This window comes from Schistocerca cancellata, chromosome 5 (genome assembly GCF_023864275.1).
Source record: "Schistocerca cancellata isolate TAMUIC-IGC-003103 chromosome 5, iqSchCanc2.1, whole genome shotgun sequence".
NCBI lineage: Eukaryota > Metazoa > Arthropoda > Insecta > Orthoptera > Acrididae > Schistocerca > Schistocerca cancellata.
In genome coordinates this window covers 66,669,604-66,694,163 of record NC_064630.1, presented here as the reverse complement: position 1 = coordinate 66,694,163, position 24,560 = coordinate 66,669,604, and the positions used below count along the sequence as shown (strand labels likewise).

At 39.1% G+C, this 24,560-nt stretch overlaps 1 protein-coding gene across 1 annotated transcript in view; it reads right to left on the bottom strand.

The window, feature by feature from the left end:
- Window positions 1-24,560, bottom strand: part of LOC126188366 (uncharacterized) — a 171,026-nt gene that overhangs the window by 10,695 nt on the left and 135,771 nt on the right. Inside the window, exon 8 of the mRNA XM_049929964.1 lies at window positions 15,074-15,164. Coding sequence (XP_049785921.1) covers window positions 15,074-15,164 — 91 coding nt within the window. The remainder of the gene's footprint in view (window positions 1-15,073; window positions 15,165-24,560) is intronic.

The following is a 24,560-nucleotide window of genomic DNA, read 5'->3' as shown; positions in this document are numbered from 1 at the left end:
ATCTAAATTTAAGTCAGTGGGAGACATATTAAAGTTTCAAAAATAGCTTTTTAAATAAATTTTGGTCAGAAGCTGAACAAGGGAGAATTAAAAGTGAATTTCTGAATGATTGTAATTATAGGAATAGGGACAGTACTCTGAAAGAGTTTTGTAAGAATAAAATTAAGAAATCAACACACCTGGACAAACCATTTGAAGAAATGACATTGATTGATGCACTAAAAAGGAGATTACCAGAAAGATTGCAGTGGGATTTAGTACACAGACCTGACGAATGCCTTGAACAGTTTTTATAATATGTTGACAGGCTGGATAGGACAGTAGAAAGAAACATGTAATGTACTCACTGAAATGATAGAGATCACAATGGTAATAACTACAGAAACAGAGATAGTGATAACTTCTATGAAGGTCAAAATGGTAACAGAGACAGAAATTTTGAACATCACCAGAATAGGAATAATGGAGATAACCACCGTCAATTTAACAGGAGAAATAATCATAGAGGTAACTACTCAGGAAAATGGCAGTCCACCTCCACAGTTTTGGGGTGGGGAAACACAAGTACAGAACGCCCAATTTACACATGCAATTAGACAATAATAACAGTGTTAATAACGTGGCTCATGTATCTGATGTTGAACAGAACGAATATCAGATTCCTCATTTATGTTTTGATCAAAAGTTATGGAATATTATTTTTAATTATAGTGATACAGATGTGAATCACAAACCAGAATGTGAGAGTAATGAGAATTTTGATGTAGTGTGTACTAATTATTTCTTCTCTTGGTCAGAAAACAGTGTTATCGATGTATACAAAACAGGTAATGATGGGAGTGGTTGTTGTTGATGATGATGATGATTATGAGTATCAGGTTTTTGTGGAGTTTAAGAATAATGAAGTTTCAGAGTTATTTGTGAATACAGGTAAGGTAAGTGATGTATATGATGATGTAAGAGAGAGTCATGGAATACCAGTCCAGTCAAAGCAGTTTTTCATTAATATCATGCAGAGTAATGATCCCAACAGTAAATGTGAGTTATCTGTAATCTAGAGAATAAAGGTGAAAACTTTTTTAAATTTGTTTGGGACCAAATTGATGATAACATAGATAAATGGGCATTCTGGATAAATTAGCTGTGGTTAGTCAAAATTTGTATCCAAATTGGTGGAATGAAGTGAAAGAACATCTAAGTAGGTAATGTAATTTTGACAGTAATATGTTTCGTGTTTCTTCTGTAATAAGTGACATTAGTTGTACTGTGGAATCCATTTGTTGTGTTCACTCTTTACCTGACAACATGAGTAACCAAAGTAATCCTATGACACAAATAAAGTTGATAAGACCCTCCAAAAACAGTGTGGATACAACATTTGACGAAATTGAAAGTGATCTTTTACATTAGGTGACTAATAACAGAGATGATGATTCAGGTTTTGATTGGTGGGAAGGGAACTGTTTGATTGATACAGTTAGCCTAATTTGTGGTATATTTGAACAATTTAGAGACAAGATTAAATATACTAAGAATTTTGTGGAAATGCCCGTTGTAGGTGTAAAGGTAAGGGGAGCTACAGGTAAGCAAAGCAAATTGGTAAAATCTGAGGTACTGTTAATGTTTAGCATAGAAGGCAAAACCTTTGAAAATGGATGCTTAGTGATGCCTAGTTTTGAAGAAAATATAATTCTTGGTATGTATTGGATAGAGAAAGTTGAGGCTTGTTTTGGATGGAATGCTAAAGAATTGTTTATTTTGGAACCTAAAAGTAATACTTACATGAAAACTAATTTCTGTATTTTAAACTGTGTGAAAAGTTGTAACTATTTGCAAAACATTTTGAACCAATGTGAGTACCCAGTGTTTGATGATTGATATAGATTTTGATGAGACTGAGGATCAGGATTTTGAAAGTGTAGTAGATTCTAAAGTAAGGGAAGCTATGAATCTTAATGACTTACAAAAGGAACAACTTAGAAATTTGTTATTGGAGATTAGAAATGTGTTTAGTGAAAAATCAGGGAAAGTGAAAGGCTCTCAGTGCATATTTTGCCTTAGAGTTCATTGACCTTTCTTTCTCAAGCCATACAATATACCATATTCAAAAAGGAAAGATGTAGAGAAAGAAATTCAGAAAATGGAAACATGGGATGTAATTTAGAGAAGTAGGAGTCCTTACAATAATTCTTTAGTTGTGTTAAGTGAGAGAAATGGTAGAGTGAGAATTGTTTTGGACTCTAGACACCTTAATAAATTCCTTATCAGAGAGAACGACCATCCTGAGAACATGGATGAGCTGATTATGCAAAATATGTGAGTAGTTTGGCCTTGACCACTGGATTTCACCAGATCCCACTTGAAATTAATTCTTGAAAGTATACAGCATTATTTTATGGACGAAAGTGTTTTCAGTATTGTGTGGTGCCATTTGGGATAAATGTATCTGTAGCTGAATTCATAAGAGCTCTGGATTCTGTCTTAGGAAGTGAAGCGAGTTCAAAATTAATTGTGTATGTTGATGACATTCTGGTCACTGAAAAAACTTGGGAAGAACCTTTGGATCAGGTAAGAGATGTGTTTTCAAAATTAGAATCAGGAGGCATAAATTTTAAAATAGGTAAGCCTAAATTTGGTGTAGAAGTAGTAAAATTTTTAGGACATGTTATATTTGGAAAAGGAATCGCACCTGATTAAGAGAAACTTGATGCTATAGCTAATTTTCCTACTCCTCATGACAAAAAAACAGCTTAAATCATTTTTTGGGTTAACTGGATTTTATAGAAAATTTTGTAGAAGTCAAGCCCCATGTTTGTGTGAACTTTTGAAGAAGAATACCGCTTGGGACTGGAATCAGTAGTGTCAAAGGACAGTTGTGTCAAAGTCAGATATTGTTCAGACCATATTTGTCTCTTCCTTTGTATCATGAAAGACAATAGTGATGTTGGTTTGGGTGCACATTTATTTCAGGAGGTTGAAGCTGGTGGTGCACCTGTTAGTAGAGTATTGCAGAAAGATGAAAGGACATACACTGTAACTGAGAAAGAACTTTTGGTTGTACATTGGACATTCAACTAATTTAAAAATTATTTACTAGGTCACAAAGTCATCATCTATGCTGATCATGGAGCATTATGTTATCTTCAGGTGTGTGGGCTGTACCATAACAAAATTACTTGTTGGGTCTTGTTTTTGCTTCAGTTCAGGTGTGAAATCAGATGCATTGTGTGTGGGGGAGGGGGAAGGGGGGTGCAGGCAATGTGGTTGCTGATGCTTTGTCATGGCTGCCTTTGGGGAGTGAATCATCTAGCAGCTTTGGAGAAGGAGAAAAAGAGTTTAAAATTATGTACTTGAGATGTGTGAAAAAGAAAAAAGAGAGCTCGAAAATTTGCAAAGACATACACAGTAATCAAAATCATGATCAAAATTGGAAATTGCTTAAGAGCATGTTGGCTAAGAAAGGAGGAGAAAAGACAGAATGGTATTATAAGGGACACAAGAGTATTTTAATCAGGAGACATAAGACTGACTCAGAGTATTGGAAACTATGTTGGCCAGAACAGTGCATTGATACTTTAAATACTTATATGCATGAGAGTTTTGGTCACTGTGGATCAACCAAATGCACACAAGAGATTCAGGAAAACATCTATTTTTATAACATAGGAAGGAGAGTCAAGAAGAAGATTGCCAGCTGTGACAGATGTCAAAGAGTGAAGGTAAGCAACCAAAGAAGTAGAGGCCAAATGCAAAACATACTGCCTAATAGTAACCTTGATCTCATGTCTGTGGATGTACCTTTACCTAAGTCTAAGAATGGATTTTGTTATGTTTTTGTGTTGGTTAATGTATTTTCAAAGTTCATAAACCTATTTCCTCTCAAGAAAGCTACCAGTAAGCAAATCATCTCTAAGTTTGCAAACACATATTTTCAATCATGTGGGTATTCCTAAAACAATTTTATCTGATAATGGTTCTCAATTTACACCTCAAGCTTGGAAATATTTTGTTGATCATGCAAAAATAAGGTGTATTCTAACCTTGGCATACCATCCTTCACATGACCCTGCAGAAAGATATATGAGAGAAATTGGAAGACTGTTTAGAACATATTGTAGTAAGAATCATACCAGTTGGATAGATTATGTCAGTGATTTTGAGGAGATTATGAACAGATTACAACATCCTTCAACAGGTTTTTCACCATTTGAAATCATGTTTAATCGCAGAACAGCTAACTTTATTTCTGAAAATGTTGAATTTCCACCATATATAATTCTGTCACCACAAGAGAAGGATGAGTGTGGTAGGGAGATGAAGAAGCAGGGAGATAGGAGAAAGCAGACACATGATGATAAAGGTAGATTTCCTAAGTTTGAGGTTGGAGATCTTGTGTTGCTGAAAGCCAAAGAGAAATGTAAAGTGTTGACATCTGAGATAGAAATTTTTTCAATATTAATACTGGACCGTTCAAAATTCTTGAAAATCCACATCCTAGAGCATACAGACTTGCGTATTCTAAATTTATGATGTTGTCTGGATTATGCAATATCACGAGCTGAAAACATACAGACATGGTCCATAAGTATCTAATTTTTGTTTGTTTGTTCTTTTTCCATTGTCATTAATTTAGTATGTAAGATGATGTGAATTTTAAAGTTCTGTCTTATCTATTGACTGAGTTAAAATCTATGATAAACTATATAATTATGTTCTGTAATAAATTTTTGCTTTAGAATTTGGTACATATATGCCATGAGATCTTTTTACAATTTTGAAATGGGATATTGTTCATAATTTGTGCTGCAAACATTTGGAATAGTATCTGAGCATATCTGTGTGTAATACCTTATTTGTCGATTTTTTATTGTATTTAACTCTCTTTAATAATGTTTTATTTGTGAACACTTTTAAATTTCACCTGACATAAATCCCATATAAATGAGTTTCAAAAATGACTAAGAAGAGCATATCTTGTATGATGTGAAGAAGGTACTGAATAGCATTCTTAGTACACAAAACAATGTTTCAGGACTTGATGGGAATGCTAGGCAGGAAGTTACCTATCCATTGGAGTGTGTGATGGGAGCTCTAAGGAGAAAACTGAAAGATGTGGGCGGATCCACTCCTCACACTGCTGTAATGCTGTACTCTGCTGGAACAATCGACTTACAAGAGATCATAGGTGCAGGGTAACATACTTGAGCATCTGTCAACTACACTCCTGGAAATGGAAAAAAGAACACATTGACACCGGTGTGTCAGACCCACCATACTTGCTCCGGACACTGCGAGAGGGCTGTACAAGCAATAATCACACGCACGGCACAGCGGACACACCAGGAACCGCGGTGTTGGCCGTCGAATGGCGCTAGCTGCGCAGCATTTGTGCACCGCCGCCATCAGTGTCAGCCAGTTTGCCGTGGCATACGGAGCTCCATCGCAGTCTTTAACACTGGTAGCATGCCGCAACAGCGTGGACGTGAACCGTATGTGCAGTTGACGGACTTTGAGCGAGGGCGTATAGTGGGCATGCGGGAGGCCGGGTGGACGTACCGCCGAATTGCTCAACACGTGGGGCGTGAGGTCTCCACAGTACATCGATGTTGTCGCCAGTGGTCGGCGGAAGGTGCACGTGCCCGTCGACCTGGGACCGGACCGCAGCGACGCACGGATGCACGTCAAGACCGTAGGATCCTACACAGTGCCGTAGGGGCCGCACCGCCACTTCCAGCAAATTAGGGACACTGTTGCTCCTGGGGTATCGGCGAGGACCATTCGTAACCGTCTCCATGAAGCTGGGCTACGGTCCCGCACACTGTTAGGCCATCTTCCGCTCACGCCCCAACATCGTGCAGCCCGCCTCCAGTGGTGTCGCGACAGGCGTGAATGGAGGGACGAATGGAGACGTGTCGTCTTCAGCGATGAGAGCGCCGTGCAGGTGAGCGCCACAATCAGGACTGCATACGACCGAAGCACACAGGGCCAACACCCGGCATCATGGTGTGGGGAGCGATCTCCTACACTGGCCGTACACCACTGGTGATCGTCGAGGGGACACTGAATAGTGCACGGTACATCCAAACCGTCATCGAACCCATCGTTCTACCATTCCTAGACCGGCAAGGGAACTTGCTGTTCCAACAGGACAATGCACGTCCGCATGTATCCCGTGCCACCCAACGTGCTCTAGAAGGTGTAAGTCAACTACCCTGGCCAGCAAGATCTCCGGATCTGTCCCCCATTGAGCATGTTTGGGACTGGATGAAGCGTCATCTCACGCGGTCTGCACGTCCAGCACGCTGGTCCAACTGAGGCGCCAGGTGGAAATGGCATGGCAAGCCGTTCCACAGGACTACATCCAGCATCTCTACGATTGTCTCCATGGGAGAATAGCAGCCTGCATTGCTGCGAAAGGTGGATATACACTGTACTAGTGCCGACATTGTGCATGCTCTGTTGCCTGTGTCAATGTGCCTGTGGTTCTGTCAGTGTGATCATGTGATGTATCTGACCCCAGGAATGTGTCAATAAAGTTTCCCCTTCCTGGGACAATGAATTCATGGTGTTCTTATTTCAATTTCCAGGAGTGTACCTCTGTGTATTGACTGATATTTGTGAATTGTTAGCCAAGACTGCTAAAGATAGTGTTATTCAGCATAAATGCATGTTTTTCAAGCAGAGGGATTGACTTTCTAATTCATTATGTAACTTTAAATCAGTATGTACTTTTTTTATCTTTTCCAGGTGAATCTTCTATGGCTTTGTGTGCATAGTTGAGTTGTATGAACAATAAGCAAATAGTGTGGAAAACAATTTCTAGTGTAGAAAATGTAACAAGATGTATACATGTCTGCTTTCATACACTGATTTTGGTTCTCAAGCTATGGGATCATTGAGACCTAATTATGATTATGTTTACCCGTATTTATCCTGAGTATTGCAATATTGTAGCTGATTGGAACTTAAGTTGAGCACAGACTCATGCTTAGCTCTGCTTTGGGTACCCCTGGTCGTCGCAAATTTTTTTTTTTGTATGTGTGTGTGTGTGTGTGTGTGTGTGTGTGTGTGTGTGTGTGTGTGTGCACGCGCGTGCGCTCAAGGAGAGCATACAACCATTGATTGAAGCTTGATGTGTGGGAGAGTAATGGGTAACATTACACTGTGCATAGACAGCTAACGCCACATGCCACATACTTCCACAAACCTACCAACAAACTTTTGTGTCCATGATATGAAGAATCAGTTATGTATTTAATCCAAGATGGTTAAACGAGCTATTAAACAGGTGGTCAAGATGTTTAGGCTCATCATTGTAAATGCTAAAATGCTGTTTTGTTTTTTCATAAACCATGGACCTTGCTGTTGTTGGGGAGGCTTGCGTGCCTCAGCGATACAGATAGCCGTACCATAGGTGCAACCACAACGGACGGGTATCTGTTGAGAGGCCAGACAAACGTGTGGTTCCTGAAGAAGGGCAGCAGCCTTTTCAGTAGTTGCAAGGGCAACAGTCTGGATGATTGACTGATCTGGCCTTGTAACACTAACCAAAACGGTCTTGCTGTGCTGGTACTGCGAACGGCTGAAAGCAAGGGGAAACTATGGCTGTAATTTTTCCTGAGGGCATGCAGCTTTACTGTATGGTTAAATTATGAAGGCGTCCTCTTGGGTAAAATATTCCGGAGGTAAAATAGTCCCCCATTCGGATCTCTGGGCGGGGACTACTCAAGAGGACGTCGTTATCAGGAGAAAGAAAACTGGCGTTCTACGAATTGGAGCGTGGAATGTCAGATCCCTTAATCGGGCAGGTAGGTTAGAAAATTTAAAAATGGAAATGGATAGGTTAAAGTTAGATATAGTGGGAATTAGTGAAGTTCGGTGGCAGGAGGAATAAGACTTCTGGTCAGGTGACTACAGGGTTATAAACACAAAATCAAATAGGGGTAATGCAGGAGTAGGTTTAATAATGAATAGGAAAATAGGAATACGGGTAAGCTACGACAAACAGCATAGTGAACGCATTATTGTGGCAAAGATAGATATGAAGCCCACACCTACTATAGTAGTACAAGTTTATATGCCAACTAGCTCTGCAGATGATGAAGAAATTGAAGAAATGTATGATGAAATAAAAGAAATTATTCAGACAGTGAAGGGAGACAAAAATTTAATAGTCATGGGTGACTGGAATTCGGTAGTAGGTAAAGGGAGAGAAGGAAATGTAGTAGGTGAATATGGATTGGGGCTAAGAAAGGAAAGAGGAAGCCACCTGGTAGAATTTTGCACAGAGCATAAGTTAATCATAGCTAACACTTGGTTCAAGAATCATAAAAGAAGGTTGTATGCATGGAAGAATCCTGGAGATACTAAAAGGTATCAGATAGATTATATAGTGGTAAGACAGAGATTTAGGAACCAGGTTTTAAATTGTAAGACATTTCTAGGAGCAGATGTGGACTCTGACTACAATCTATTGGTTATGATCTGTAGATTAAAACCGAAGAAACTGCAAAAAGGTGGGAATTTAAGGAGATGGGACCTGGATAAACTGGCTAAACCAGAGGTTTTACAGAGTTTCAGGGAGAGCATAAGGGAACAATTGACAGGAATGGGGGAAAGAAATACAGTAGAAGAAGAATGGGTAGCTCTGAGGGATGAAGTAGTGAAGGCAGCAGAGGATCAAGTAGGTAAAAAGAAGAGGGCTAGTAGAAATCCTTGGGTAACAGAAGAAATATTGAATTTAATTGATGAAAGGAGAAAATATAAAAATGCAGTAAATGAATCAGGCAAAAAAGGAATACAGACGTCTCAAAAATGAGATCGACAGGAAGTGCAAAATTGCTAAGCAGGAATGGCTAGAGGACAAATGTAAGGATGTAGAAGCGAGTATCACGAGGGGTAAGATAGATACTGCCTACAGGAAAATTAAAGAGACCTTTGGAGAAAAGAGAACCACTTGTATGAATATCAAGAGCTCAGATGGAAACTCAGTTCTAAGCAAAGAAGGGAAAGCAGAAAGGTGGAAGGAGTATATAGAGGGTCTATACAAGGGCGATGTACTTGAGGACAATATTATGGAAATGGAAGAGGATGTAGATGAAGATGAAATGGCAGATACGATACTGCGTGATGAGTTTGATAGAGCACTGAAAGACCTGAGTCGAAACAAGGCCCCCGGAGTAGACAACATTCCATTGGAACTACTGACGGCCTTGGGACAGCCAGTCCTGACAAAACTCTACCATCTGGTGAGCAAGATTTACGAAACAGGCAAAATACCCTCAGACTTCAAGAAGAATATAATAATTCCAATCCCAAAGAAAGCAGGTGTTGACAGATGTGAAAATTACCGAACAATCAGTTTCATAAGCCACAGCTGTAAAATACTAACACGAATTCTTTACAGACGAATGGAAAAACTAGTAGAAGCCGACCTCGGGGAAGATCAGTTTGGATTCCGTAGAAATACTGGAACACATGAGGCAATACTGACCTTACGACTTATCTTAGAAGAAAGATTAAGGAAAGGCAAACCTACGTTTCTAGCATTTGTAGACTTAGAAAAAGCTTTTGACAATGTTGACTGGAATACTCTCTTTCAAATTTTGAAGGTGGCAGGGGTAAAATACAGGGAGCGAAATGCTATTTACAATTTGTACAGAAACCAGATGGCAGTTATAAGAGTCGAGGGACATGAAAGGGAAGCAGTGGTTGGGAAGGGAGTGAGACAGGGTTGTAGCCTATCCCCAATGTTATTCAATCTGTATATTGAGCAAGCAGTGAAGGAAACAAAAGAAAAATTTGGAGTAGGTATTAAAATCCATGGAGAAAAAATAAAAACTTTGAGGTTCGCCGATGACAATGTAATTCTGTCAGAGACAGCAAAGGACTTGGAAGAGCAGTTGAACGGAATGGACAGTGTCTTGAAAGGAGGATATAAGATGAACATCAACAAAAGCAAAACGAGGATAATGGAATGTAATCGAATTAAGTCGGGTGATGCTGAGGGAATTAGATTAAGAAATGAGACACTTAAAGTAGTAAAGGAGTTTTGCTATTTGGGGAGCAAAATAACTGATGATGGTCGAAATAGAGAGGATATAAAATGTAGACTGGCAATGGCAAGGAAAGCGTTTCTGAAGAAGAGAAATTTGTTAACATTGAGTATAGGTTTAAGTGTCAGGAAGTCATTTTTGAAAGTATTTGTATGGAGTGCAGCCATGTATGGAAGTGAAACATGGGCGATAAATAGTTTTTTCAAAGCTTTCTCTCTGAGAAAATATGTTTGATAGAAAGCAGATATAATATTTAGATTTACGTCAGTGTCAATCAGTTACACAAAATGTTATGTTTGCAGGAACACTGCTCCATGATCCACCACTGTTGGTGCTCAACTTGGCGCTGGCTCAACAGACTCCTTGAGCAGCAGTTCATCTGGTGACTTGATTGGGTTTGCATGCTCACAAACATTTCCTCTTGCCTGTAATAAATATTGTTCTACAGTGTATTGGGGCCATGTGGTTATTTGCAATAATCATCTCCTATACCCCGTGGATCCACATTGATGACTACTGTTGATCATTATCACATAGAAATTCATTATTTCTGACAATTACACACAGACAGTACTACTGAGGTGCTTCCACTATGCTGTGCAGGTTTCATTGACAGACACCTGTTGCTACAGGTAACATCATGAATGCAACTAATGCAACATGGTAAAAACTAATAGTGACATTCTCTTGGACAGAGCTACCCCCAGTGTACAATGGCAAACAATACAATGTGAAAAACAATTAGCCTTGTAATTGCACTCAGAACCCCACTCTTTTTGCCAAGAATCTCACACATGAACCAAGAAAATCCAGCCGATAGGGCAAATGTTTAATCAGGGACAAGATTTAATAATGTTGAATTAGTCAACCACATTGTGCCACAATGTGCTGCAATTCATGCAGCTGGTGGCATATCATGCCATTCCAGATAATTTGTGTTTGGCTGTACTCCCACTGCAAACATTGTTGTGGCAATCTACCAACTACAGGACACAACTGAATGGTGCTGTCAGAGACATCACCAACTTTGTTACACTATTGAGCTACTCAGGAGAAAGTGTAGATACAATAGGTGTTATCATCCTCATGCCACCAATGGACATAGGAGGGGGGGGGGGGGGGGGAGAGAGAGATATATATATATATATATATATATATATATATATATATATATATATATATATATATATATATATATATATATAGTCTATGTCTATTGCTGACGAAGGCTTAATGTTCAAAAGCTTTATTTATTTGTGACAGTCTTTTTGTTGTGCCTATCTGTGACACAGCATCTCCACTATATGGTGAATAGCAACTTTCCTTTTCATGACACTGTTACATTCAATCCTGGATTTTCCAACATTTGATAATATTTAATACAGCAAGAGACAAATATGCACAAAAGAATGTATCGGCTAAATTTCATTACAAAAACCAAAAATTCTTTATGTTTGTTCCTAATGGAGAAGAAGCAGTGGAGATTTGTGGGAGTTTATGTATTGGTTTATTAATCATACCAATGAAAAGTCACAGAAATGAACAATCTAGAAAGAGAGAAAGAAGCAGCAGAATGAGTCTTTTCTTTTGAGGTATTACTTCACACTGGGAAAGTGGGAGCTAGTGGGCCTACTTGGGAAATGAAGAGTTGCAAATATAACAAAAGGTTTTTGAACAGATTCACAAATATGAAGTTGACATGATACCAAAAAGAGGAGGTTGCTTAGATTCACCAGCTCCCAGCACTACATGCTCTGTGCATCATTCAATGACCTTCATTAGCTGAAAAGATGGAATGCTATGTTAAGTTCACCGTTAGAATTTCATAGAAGATACATTTCATACTCACAAGTAAGGAATGCCCATCTGTGGGCAATACATGAATAAATCTTTTCCAGTATTTTAATCTGTACGATACTTAGCATACATCAAATCTGTTTGACGTACACCTGCATGGATCACAGATCTAATAGTTTCCTAGTCACTCATAAAACTAAGATGGACCTTAAGAACAAAATTAACAAACAGTGCTTTGCATAGTCTTCATGTTAGTATTATTGCTCCATTACTTGAGAGAATAATGAAAGAAAGTTTGAAGATCTTCCAAAAGTGGCAAACTTAAATATAATAGTTTGTAAGCAGTGTTGCAAAATGTAATTTTATGAGAAACTGAAAACAATTAACATTAAACATTGTTCACATATATATATATATGTGGAAGGGGCAGCTCAAAGCTTTTAACATGTTTGAAAGTTGTTTGATGTACTCCAGTGATAAAAACAATGACACTACAATACATTAGATACCTTCATTGTGAAATTATGGTCACAAACCAATTGAAGAATTTCATCAATCTCTGCAGAGTCTGATGAAACATTTAGAGATATTATGCACATGGAAATTATCGAGCTGCAATAGAATTAGACAAGTGCAAGGATATAGAGAAAGAACATTGTCCATCACCTGTAGAGGTACATTGTTTGCGAAGGAACAGGCCCAATGCAATTTGTCACTTAACTGAGTGGAACGACCAAGGAATTATTTCTAAGGAATGTTCGCTCATCGTTCTTTTCAGAGTGGTCTCATTTCCACCTCATTCTCATTCAATTGGTCCCATCTCTCATTCTCATCTCAATCTCGTTTGCTCATTCTCATTCATTGTTCCCACCTTGGTCTCATTTGGTAAGGCTCATTCTTTTCTGGATTCTCACTTGTTCCTTGTTTCAGCTCCACCATTGTTCATTCAGTTGTAGTTCCTTGCATTCACTGCATTCATCTTTCCTTGTTCAATTTCAAATCACAGGTCCATGCATTAAAAGAACAAGCTTCAGATTAACTAATGTACCCAGTTCCATTTAGTTTTTTGCTTAATTGCTGATACATGTCTGCAGTCCCAGTATTAATTGAAATTCCAGCATTGTAGCACCGTTGCACGCTGCTATGGAAATTGAAACAAAAGTACAGCACCCGCTAATAAGGGGAGTATCATGCAGACTCATTTTCTGTATTTGAGGGGGGCCAAGGCTGCAACAGCCTATGCTGAAATTTGGGGAAGAGTATGGTAACAATGCACCATCCTATGACAAAGTACTTAGGTGACACAGGTGCTTCAAGAGTGGTCCAATAAGACTGAATGGTGATGAAGAAAATTGTAGACCATCTTTCAGAAGAGCAGTAGAGGCCATTGTAGTGGGACTTTGGAATTCGCCGCACTACACTCGTTCCCTCAGATATAAATTATAACGTCGCAGCTGTATGAGCGCTCGACGGCAGAGAAACTATTTATAAGAAAATGAAGGTACAAAAATTGTAACTCTTTTTGTTTCCTACCCACTCTTGTCTCTTGGGAGCGGAAGCTTAACTTCACTTGTACGCTAGTCTTGGTATGATTCAGACGCAAAAATATATTCATTAGTCTTGGACTGATTAAGACGTAAAAAACTTATTGATGTGCAGACATATTGTATTGTGGAAGCTTTTATGAAATTTGGAGGATGGAAGCAGCCATAAAATACATTGCATTCAATATCAAGATGGTTTTAATTTGTAGACATTAGTAATTCCTGGACGATGAAATTTACTGCAAGTTTTTGGAGCAGCTACGACTTTTCATGCAGAAATGAAGCAGGAGATTGTTGGAGAACAAGACCTGGATGCCACACGAGAGAAGACATATCAACTTGGTAAAGAATGAACTCTTCTCTATGCCATTTCCCCCAGTTAATCACATTTTGTTATTCTCTGTTCTCTTTCAAATAATTTTTGTAGTAGAAATTGGTTTGACTTTTGCTCAGAAACGCCACAAGGACCACCCCAACAATAGCTTTTCCGAATCACGAAGAGCTTTTCTGTAATATGAAGTCTGATTTGCATTTCATTCTTTCCCTTTTTCATGGTCATTAACGATTTTAAAACCCCCTTTTTATTCACCATTTCTTCCCACATTTTCAACCTTTTCTTTTCTTTTCTTCTCTTTTTCGTTTTTATTAACCACTACACCGTTGTGATCAAAGACAACTGAGGTGACTGTTGGAAATGTCAAAATCACTCTTCTACATCTTACATGACTGCACCCTCTGGCCTCCAAAACTACTCAGATTCATTCAAGAAGTCTGATGAGTGAAGGAATCAGCAGCAATGTTGCTAGTGTATAAGGCTGATCCAAGTGACTTCTTTAATTGCCTAACCATGAGAAACAATTGCTGGGTGCATCACTAGGATGCGGAAATGAAGGAGCAAACTGAGCTGTGACAAACACAAGAAAAAAAAATGCGAAGTCCCTACATTGACTGGACGAGCTGGTGATGAGTGTTTTTTGTGAGTGTCACAGTTATGTTCATAACAAGCAAACCACCAGGAGAGCATATTACTGAAATCTCCTAATGAGGCTATTAAGCCAAAGCGCTGTGGGCAGATGTGACAATAACCCAGCCCATTCTGCACAGGACACAGCCAAACACACTACTGTCAGATTTTGTCTCCCACCCCCCAATAACAACATTATATTCTCCTGTCAGGGCACACTGTGCATTGCCTTCTTCCTCTTTCCTTGGGAGAAGAATTTCTGGAATTAGAGAGAGCTGATTTTTAAAGTGGAACATTTCCTGAATAGCCACAATGCAGATTTCTACAACAGATATTTCTAGTGAGCCATCCATCACTGGGAAAAATGTGTTGCATCAAAGGGTGAGTAGGTAGAGGAGGACCAACACCATCACCAATTGTCACAATCGCAGCTCGGTTTTTCTGAAGCAGCATTTACAGACCATGACAGTATGACAGTAGATAGCTTCATGCTAACATTTTTTCATCCACGTGCAGATGCTGAGCAGCAAGAAATAATGGATGCAACAGAAAGCTCTGACCACACAAAGCATTTTCATACAGTAACATAGAGCATGCACAAAACACTTTATCATAAACAAAGATTTTAATGATGAATTTATAGGCAAATTTGAAAGCAAAAATTATACTAATAAATAAATAATAAAAAATCACAAATCAAAAATGATTTTTACCACTGGAGTTGGAGGCCTATCTCTTGAAGAGCGGAATGGGCCTTTAACATCCACCAAAGATGATCTCCCAATTGCAGTGGCACTTCCAAAGCTGTGTATGGTAAAGGACATCAGTTATACTTGTGTCAACATTCAATTCTCATTTGTATTTGTACCTTTAAGCCTAATGTCTAAGCCACACAAGATAAAAGGTAAATTTGTAAGTGGAGAGACAACACTTTGGAGGCAAGATAAATTGTTCCACTGACAGGCCCATATAAAAGTAGGAACAAGAGAGGGGTAGTTGTGGAGGTTTAAAAAGGAAGGGCAGATCACTCAGACTGAGGGTGAGAGAGACCCACCTGTAGAGAGGACAGGACTACAGGACTTCTCACTACAGGTGTGTCTCTCAGCCTGGGTCTGAGTGACCTGCCCTTCCTTCTTAATCTTCTCCAACTATCCCTCACTCTTTAGTAATGAGCGACCCACTAGTTCAACAAGCCAGGTAGTGTGCCACCTGTACACCTAAATCTACATGATTACTCTCCAATTTACAATTAAGTGTGTGACAGAAGGTTCATTATACCACCTTTACACTACTTCTCAACCATTCCACTCTCAAACAGCACACGGGAAAAATGAACACTTAAATCTTTTCATGTGAGCTCTGATTTCTATTATTTTTTCATCATGATCATTTCTCCCTATGTAAGTGGACACCAACAAAATACACTAATGTTCAGAAAAAACAAAACACCTATAATGACTAGGGAAAGGATGCTCATATTCACAGGACATGTACATTAGTATGATCTGCAGAAATGATTAGCATTTGAATCATGTCAGCCTCTTGGTTCAAGGTCAACATCAATATCATAGCACAACACCACTTACTAGTAAAAAATGCCTGCGGCTTTTGTTGTCACTATAAACTATAGGTTATATCACCAGTGTGACTTGAGCAGATGTGCAGGATGCCTCACAGACATATGCACATAGTATACCATCAAATCAATGAGTTTGAAAGAGGGGGAGTTATTGGCATGAGAGAAAGTGAGGCATCTATCCAGGAAATTGCTGCTTGTGTGGGAAAAATACGTTTTGGCAGTGCAACGGGCGTGTGCAGAATGGTTCATGGAAGGCCACAGAACATGACAAGATGGGTCAGGTAGCACCACCCAGACCACCCTCTGAGAAGATCAAAACCTCATCTGAATGGTACTACAGGACAGATCTGTGTCCTCCGCAGCTCTTTCACAACAGTGGAACACTGTAATACATCAATGCTACCAGGGGTGACAGTCCGTTGCCATTTATTATGACATGGGTTTCGTGTGCATCATCCACTTCTCTGCCTGCCTTTGATGAATGTGCAGGAACATGCTAGATGGTAATGGTGTATAGAATGATGTCAGTGGGAACAGGATTGGCATCAGATAGAGTTTTTGGATGAATTCAGGTTCTGTTTGTCTGAAAAAGATGGCTGTATTTTGGTTTGCCACAGACAGGGGGGTTTGGCATCACAGTGAGTGCATTTTCACATGATATACGGAACAAACTCAAGGCCTTATGATGTGAAGTGCTATTGGGTACAACCACAAATCATAGATGGTGCATGTTCAGGACACTCTGACCAGTGTGATCTATGTGAATGACATCCTGTAGTCCTACCCTTTCTGCACAACACCCTGGGTGCCATTTTTGAGCAAAACAATGCACAACTACATGTTGTTGCATGAACACATGCCTTCTTGATGTCTCAGGATACCAGCCTTTTGCCATGGCCCATGTGTAGGTACATGATGAAAGACCCCAAGGATATCATAAAGTTAAAATTTATTAAAAATAAAAATGAAACACTGATCAACCATAAGCATTGACAAAGTCATTAATTATGAATGCGCAGTAAGGTGCAGACAAATGATAAAACATTCATTCATTTTTTTGTACATGATTTTGTTTCCGACTCTCTTGTATGTAGATGTTCTGTTAAGAAGTGCAGTTTGGAATATGATGGGCTACAAGTGTTTTGTATTATACAAGTTTTGAAATAAGAAAAAATTTGATATCAATATTAAATATTTTTTATTCAAGTGAAGTGAAACTAAGTAAGGAGAACTTTGTTATTTATGCTGCACACTGGCGTACTTGAAGTCCACTGCCTGCAACTACAATTGAAATGTAAGAGAAGAAGTCCGATAGCCTAAAATTCGTACAAGCACAGAACACTTCTAAAATCACAATTGTATTATCCCCTTTAAATGTCTTTCATATGCATATGTATTTACTAATTTTTATTTTATTTTATTACAAAACAACTGTCGACCTGTGTGCCAGGACTTCAGGGCACCAGTTGTGAGTAGGGTTTGTTAACTATTGTTATAGTAAGAAATTTATATGACATTGCTATGAATCATAAAAGCTAATTTTCTGTATTTTCTGTTTTCGTGAATCACAATGAGGAGCATGTAAAGCAAGAAGACAAAAATTGAGGAGAAAATTTTGGAAAGGAATAAGAATTGGACACAGGTTATGTAAAATTTTCCACAGGAAGCTATTCCGTTTGGCGCAGCACAGGTAGGACAGCTATGCAAGTAGCTTGCATGATTATGCCTGGTGGTGCCTCTTTTGATGTATATAAAAACCTTTTCCTCATTATTCCCTTCCTTAAATTTTATGGTGGAAAATTTACAGGAATTTTTCAGTGTGATACACGTTGTCAGTAAAACATAAAGAATTGTGACACAATAGTTTATGCATGATAATAGACATAAAACAGTCTTTGACATTGCATAAATCATAATTAGAATATGGAATTTTAATGTTTTTTTTAATTTGTATTTTTGCATATTCACACAATATGGCAGAAAAATATATGTCCATTGTTGACAAAAATAATGAAAATGCAATCAGCCAAGACAGCATAGAAATGCATGATAGAACAATTGAAGTTCAGGCACCCTGCATGCCTATTGCAGAAGCTTTAAGTAGTTCAGAGATGAGTGTCGCAGGTGTGACAAATGATAGCGATGCTCCATGACAGAATAACCTTGACAACACAATGTTTACAACTGATGAGACAATGTCACACATCTCTCAAAGTGACATACCACTCATGAATGAAACATCAGAGAATGATACAAATACCAATCTTGACAACACATTACAAACACCATTTGTTCACAATACATACATTAATTTTGAAAGTACAGCTGTCAGCAGCCACAATAGTACAACTGAACAACTACTGTGGCAGTTACTATCTAACATAAATATGAAATTTGATAATATGAAAACCAATCTCAGTGATATGAAACACAATATGAACACCAATTTCAGCGATATGAAACAAGATATGAGTACCAAAATTGATAATCTGACACACAGTCTTAACACTGTCACCCAAGATCTAAATGTAATGAAACAAAAACCAAAACAAGTATTCAAGGATTTGCAAGACACAATCTCACAGAAATTCAATGACTTAGCCAAAAATTTTCGCACGGAAATCTAAGCAAAATTGAATGATATGAATAAACAAGTAAAGCATGAAGTACTTTCTGAAGTTAACAGTAACATTATGGAGTTAAAACAGAAGGTAGATTCTGTTAATGACCTTCATGATCAAGTAGAACAACAGATAAGTAAAATCACAGACACAAACACAAATATTGAAGCCACACAAAACTAGTTGTGTTTGACAGTAAAAAAGGTAACCACTGTTGTTATGATGGTGTACCTCTAGCTGTAGATGAGCTTACTTTAAAAGTAGCAACGTTAGAAGTTGACTTGGCATGTGCTAAGAAGGAGAGGGAAGATCAATGAAAATCTGAGTGATATCATAGTCAAGCTGAAGCAGGTACATTAAGTAAGGGTAATACCATTGCAGAGAAGTTAGTAACAGATTGTAAGTTATACACAGATGTAGTAGAAAGGGCTAATCAGGAAAAAAAGTAAATGAAATTGTGAACAAGGTAAACATTAACCTACAAGCTGTGGAAAATAGGATCCCCAATCTTTTAGAAGAAAATATTACCGTATCTTGAAATATGCAAATAAATAATGCACAGGCAACAGTGAACAAACCTCAATCTGTTGGTATTCATCCACAAATTGTCACAAGTCCCACGGCAGGTACCAGTGGCAGTTGAAGAGTGCAAAATGTAAACAAATCCACAACTCCAATACCTGAACAATTACCAACCGGAATTACAGGTAACTACTATAACAACATAAATATGACCAAAAATGCCATGTGTTTATCAACTATTTTTGCAGATGAAGATTTGCTGCGACATTCACAGTTTCCTACATTCACTACTGAAGGTAAAAGAATGAACCAAGTAGTATTTATCAGTGCTTTTCATAATGTATTTCCAAGTAGCTGGATGGAAGCATAGAAAATCAGATTTGTCATGGGATATATGCAAGGTGATGTTATTTTATGGGCAACTGAAGTGGCCGAATGTTGCATCACTTATATCCAATTTCATCACGATTTCTTCAACAAATACTGGTCTGAGGCAGTGCAAGAAAGACTCAGACACAAGGTATTTAACCCTGCACCATTCAATGGCAAATACAGTAGTCTACGTGGATACTTTGAAAAATACCTGAACAAGACTTGCCACTGAATGAACCCAATATCACAGGTAGTCATGTTAAAAGTTTTGAAAACTCATTTACCATCGCACATTAGAGAAAAATTAGTCACAACGTCAGAGCACAACACTGATTATTTTCTGTCAGTGCTTGATTCTATCAACTTAATCTATGAGGAAAGACCTGTACCCAATAGAGCAACAAAAACTCAGGCACAACAACAACATAGTTATGTAAATCAGTCAGTGCAATGTGACCTAAACACACAGCAAAGATGGTACACACAACAACAAAGTTACTTACCCAGAGGTAATGAGTACAATAACAGGAACAGAAAAAACAAACAATTTAAAAAAAAATTCAAAATGACATGAATAATTTCAATGCACAACTGAATCACAATTCACTATCACAAGGCCCTATGCCAAACATAAACACAAAGTCAGCTACATGAGCTGCATGTGACGATTTGCATCTGGTAGACACCACACCCCCAATGCACTCGCCACATTCAGTGCCATGTGTTTTAAACAGTGCTTCTCATGACAGTCATGTGCATGATATGACCACTACACAGGGAGCCACCCCACATGTTGATAAACATTCCCCTTCTCTCACGAACCAGCCACGTGACTCAGCGGCCATCAGTGTTCCCCACGTGATGCCAATGCCTCTCTTGCCTGGGCCAGTTACCTGAGGCAAGGCTGACAACAGACAGTCGCTGCGCATCCCAACTGGCTCTGCACTGTGTGTGCAGCCCACCTCCCCAAACAAGCACATGCCACACTCATGTAATAGGCATGTGACTTTCGTGCTGCATTTTCCCACTCACGCTAATGGTTACACCTCACCGCGCCCTACTCATCCAAAAACTTTGAGTCAGGACAATGATTAGTCCCGTGTGCAGTTCTCAGTTTCTTCCATCACTGACGGAATGACACACAAGATAGTTACCACTGCCAGCCCTCCTATTAGGCACAAGGTTAGATGCCTCAGCCCCATCAAGTTGTGCACTGCCTGGCAGCAAATTAATGAACTTTTGGAGGCAGGTATCCTGCAACTGTCAGACAGCAACTGGGCTTCACCAATTCACCTCATCACCAAACATGACAGTTCTTTTGGAGTGTGTGGTGACTACAGACGCTTAAATGCTGGTACTGTCATGGACAATAACCCAGTGCCGAACATAAACGATTTCACTCATATGTTATCGGGCGCCACAATCTTCATTGTTATTGACTGTAAATGAGCCTATCACCAGATTCATGTAACACCAGAAGACATTCCAAAGACAGCTATTATCACACTGCCTGGTTAGTTCCAATACAACTTCATGCCGTTCGGCCTGAAAAACGTGGCACAAACATGGCAACGTTTCATCGACTCAATCTTATGACAGTTCGAGTTTTGCTTTACATATCTGGATGACTTACTCATTTTCAGCAACTCAGCTGAAGAACCCCCATCATGAACCATGGACCTTGCCGTTGGTGGGGAGGCTTGCGTGCCTCAGCGATACAGATAGCCGTACCGTAGGTACAACCACAACGGAGGGGTATCTGTTGAGAGGCCAGACAATCATGTGGTTCCTGAAGAGGGGCAGCAGCCTTTTCAGTAGTTGCAAGGGCAACAGTCTGGATGATTGACTTATCTGGCCTTGTAACAATAACCAAAATGGCCTTGCTGTGCTGGTACTGCAAACAGCTGAAAGCAAGGGGAAACTATGGCCGTAATTTTTCCCGAGGGCATGCAGCTTTACTGTATGATTAAATGATGATGGCGTTCTCTTGGGTAAAATATTCTGGAGGTAAAATAGTTCCCCATTCGGATCTCCGGGCGGGGACTACTCAAGAGGATTTCGTTATCAGGAGAAAGAAAACTGGCGTTCTACGGATCGGAGCGTGGAATGTCAGATCCCTTAATCGGGCAGGTAGGTTAGAAAATTTGAAAAGGGAAATGGATAGGTTAAAGTTAGATATAGTGGGAATTAGTGAAGTTCGGTGGCAGGAGGAACAAGACTTCTGGTCAGGTGACTACAGGGTTATAACCACAAACTCAAATAGGGGTAATGCAGGAGTAGGTTTAATAATGATAGGAAAATAGGAATGCGGGTATGCTACTACAAACAGCATAGTGAACACATTATTGTGGCCAAGATAGATATGAAGCCCACACCTACTACAGTAGTACAAGTTTATATGCCAACTAGCTCTGCAGATGATGAAGAAACTGAAGAAATGTATGATGAAATAAAAGAAATTTTTCAGATAGTGAAGGGAGACGAAAATTTAATAGTCATGGGTGACTGGAATTCGAGTGTAGGAAAAGGGAGAGAAGGAAACATAGTAGGTGAATATGGATTGGGGCTAAGAAAGGAAAGAGGAAGCCGCCTGGTAGAATTTTGCACAGAGCATAAGTTAATCATAGCTAACACTTGGTTTAAGAATCATGATAGAAGGTTGTATACATGGAAGAATCCTGGAGATACTAAAAGGTATCAGATAGATTATATAATGGTAAGACAGAGATTTAGGAACCAGGTTTTAAATTGTAAGACATTTCCAGGGGCAGATGTGGACTCTGACCACAATCTATTGGTGATGACCTGTAGATTAAAACTGAAGAAACTGCAAAATGGTGGGAATTTAAGGAGATGGGACCTGGATAAACTGGCTAAACCAGAGGTTTTACAGAGTTTCAGGGAGAGCATAAGGGAACAATTGACAGGAATTGGTGAATGAAATACGGTAGAAGAAGAATGGGTAGCTTTGAGGGATGAAGTAGTGAAGGCAGCAGAGGATCAAGTAGGTAAAAAGACGAGGGCTAGTAGAAATCCTTGGGTAACAGAAGAAATATTGAATTTAATTGATGAAAGGAGAAAATATAAAAATGAAGTAAATGAAGCAGGCAAAAAGGAATACAAACGTCTCAAAAATGAGATCGACAGGAAGTGCAAAATGGCTAAGCAGGGATGGCTAGAGGTCAAATGTAAGGATGTAGAGGCTTATCTCACTAGGGGTAAGATAGATACTGCCTACAGGAAAATTAAAGAGACCTTTGGAGATAAGAGAACCACTTGTATGAACATCAAGAGCTCAGATGGAAACCCAGTTCTAAGCAAAGAAGGGAAAGCAGAAAGGTGGAAGGAGTATATAGAGGGTCTATACAAGGGCGATGCACTTGAGGACAATATTATGGAAATGGAAGAGGATGTAGATGAAGATGAAATGGGAGATACGATACTGCGTGATGAGTTTGACAGAGCACTGAAAGACCTGAGTCGAAACAAGGCCCCCGGAGTAGACAACATTCCATTGGAACTACTGACGGCCTTGGGAGAGCCAGTCCTGAGAAAACTCTACCATCTGGTGAGAAAGATTTACGAAACAGGCAAAATACCCTCAGACTTCAAGAAGAATATAATAATTCCAATCCCAAAGAAAGCAGGTGTTGACAGATGTGAAAATTACCGAACAATCTGTTTAATAAGCCACAGCTGCAAAATACTAACACGAATTCTTTACAGATGAATGGAAAAACTAGTAGAAGCCGACCTCGGGGAAGATCAGTTTGGATTCCGTAGAAATACTGGAACACATGAGGCAATACTGACCTTACGACTTATCTTAGAAGAAAGATTAAGGAAAGGCAAACCTATGTTTCTAGCATTTGCAGACTTAGAGAAAGCTTTTGACAATGTTGACTGAAATACTCTCTTTCAAATTCTAAAGGTGGCATGGGTAAAATACAGAGAGCGAAAGGCTATTTACAATTTGTACAGATACCAGATGGCAGTTATAAGAGTCGAGGGACATGAAAGGGAAGCAGTGATTGGGAAGGGAGTAAGACAGGGTTGTAGCCTCTCCCCGATGTTATTCAATCTGTATATTGAGCAAGCAGTAAAGGAAACAAAAGAAAAATTCGGAGTAGGTATTAAAATCCATGGAGAAGAAATAAAAACATTGAGGTTTGCCGATGACATTGTAATTCTGTCAGAGACAGCAAAGGACTTGGAAGAGCAGTTGAATGGAATGGATGGTGTCTTGAAGGGAGGATATAAGATGAACATCAACAAAAGCAAAACGAGGATAATGGAATGTAGTTGAATTAAGTTGGGTGATGTTGAGGGTATTAGATTAAGAAATGAGACACTTAAAGTAGTAAAGGAGTTTTACTATTTGGGGAGCAAAATAACTGATGATGGTCGAAGTAGAGAGGATATAAAATGTAGACTGGCAATGGCAAGGAAAGCGTTTCTGAATAAGAGAAATTTGTTCACATCGAGTATAGATTTAAGTGTCAGGAAGTCATTTCTGAAAGTATTTGTATGGAGTGTAGCCATGTATGGAAGTGAAACATGGACGGTAAATAGTTTGGACAAGAAGAGAATAGAAGCTTTCGAAATGTGGTGCTACAGAAGAATGCTGAAGATTAGATGGGTAGATCACATAACTAATGAGGAAGTATTGAATAGGATTGGGGAGAAGAGAAGTTTTTGGCACAACTTGACCAGAAGAAGGGATCGGTTGGTAGAACATGTTCTGAGGCATCAAGGGATCACCAATTTAGTATTGGAGGGCAGCGTGGAGGGTAAAAATCGTAGGGGGAGACCAAGAGATGAATACACTAAGCAGATTCAGAAGGATGTAGGTTGCAGTAGGTACTGGGAGATGAAGAAGCTTGCACAGGATAGAGTAGCATGGAGAGCTGCATAAAACCAGTCTCAGGACTGAAAACCACAACAACAACAACAGCTGAAGAACATGAAAATTATTTATCCAAGGTCCTCCAGACCTTGAACTCCAATGGTATCGAGGTCAACAAGGACAAATTCCAATTTCGCCAGTCTTCTGTCACATCTTTGGGTTGCACCATCTCCACAGACGGAATACAGCCTCCCAAATCC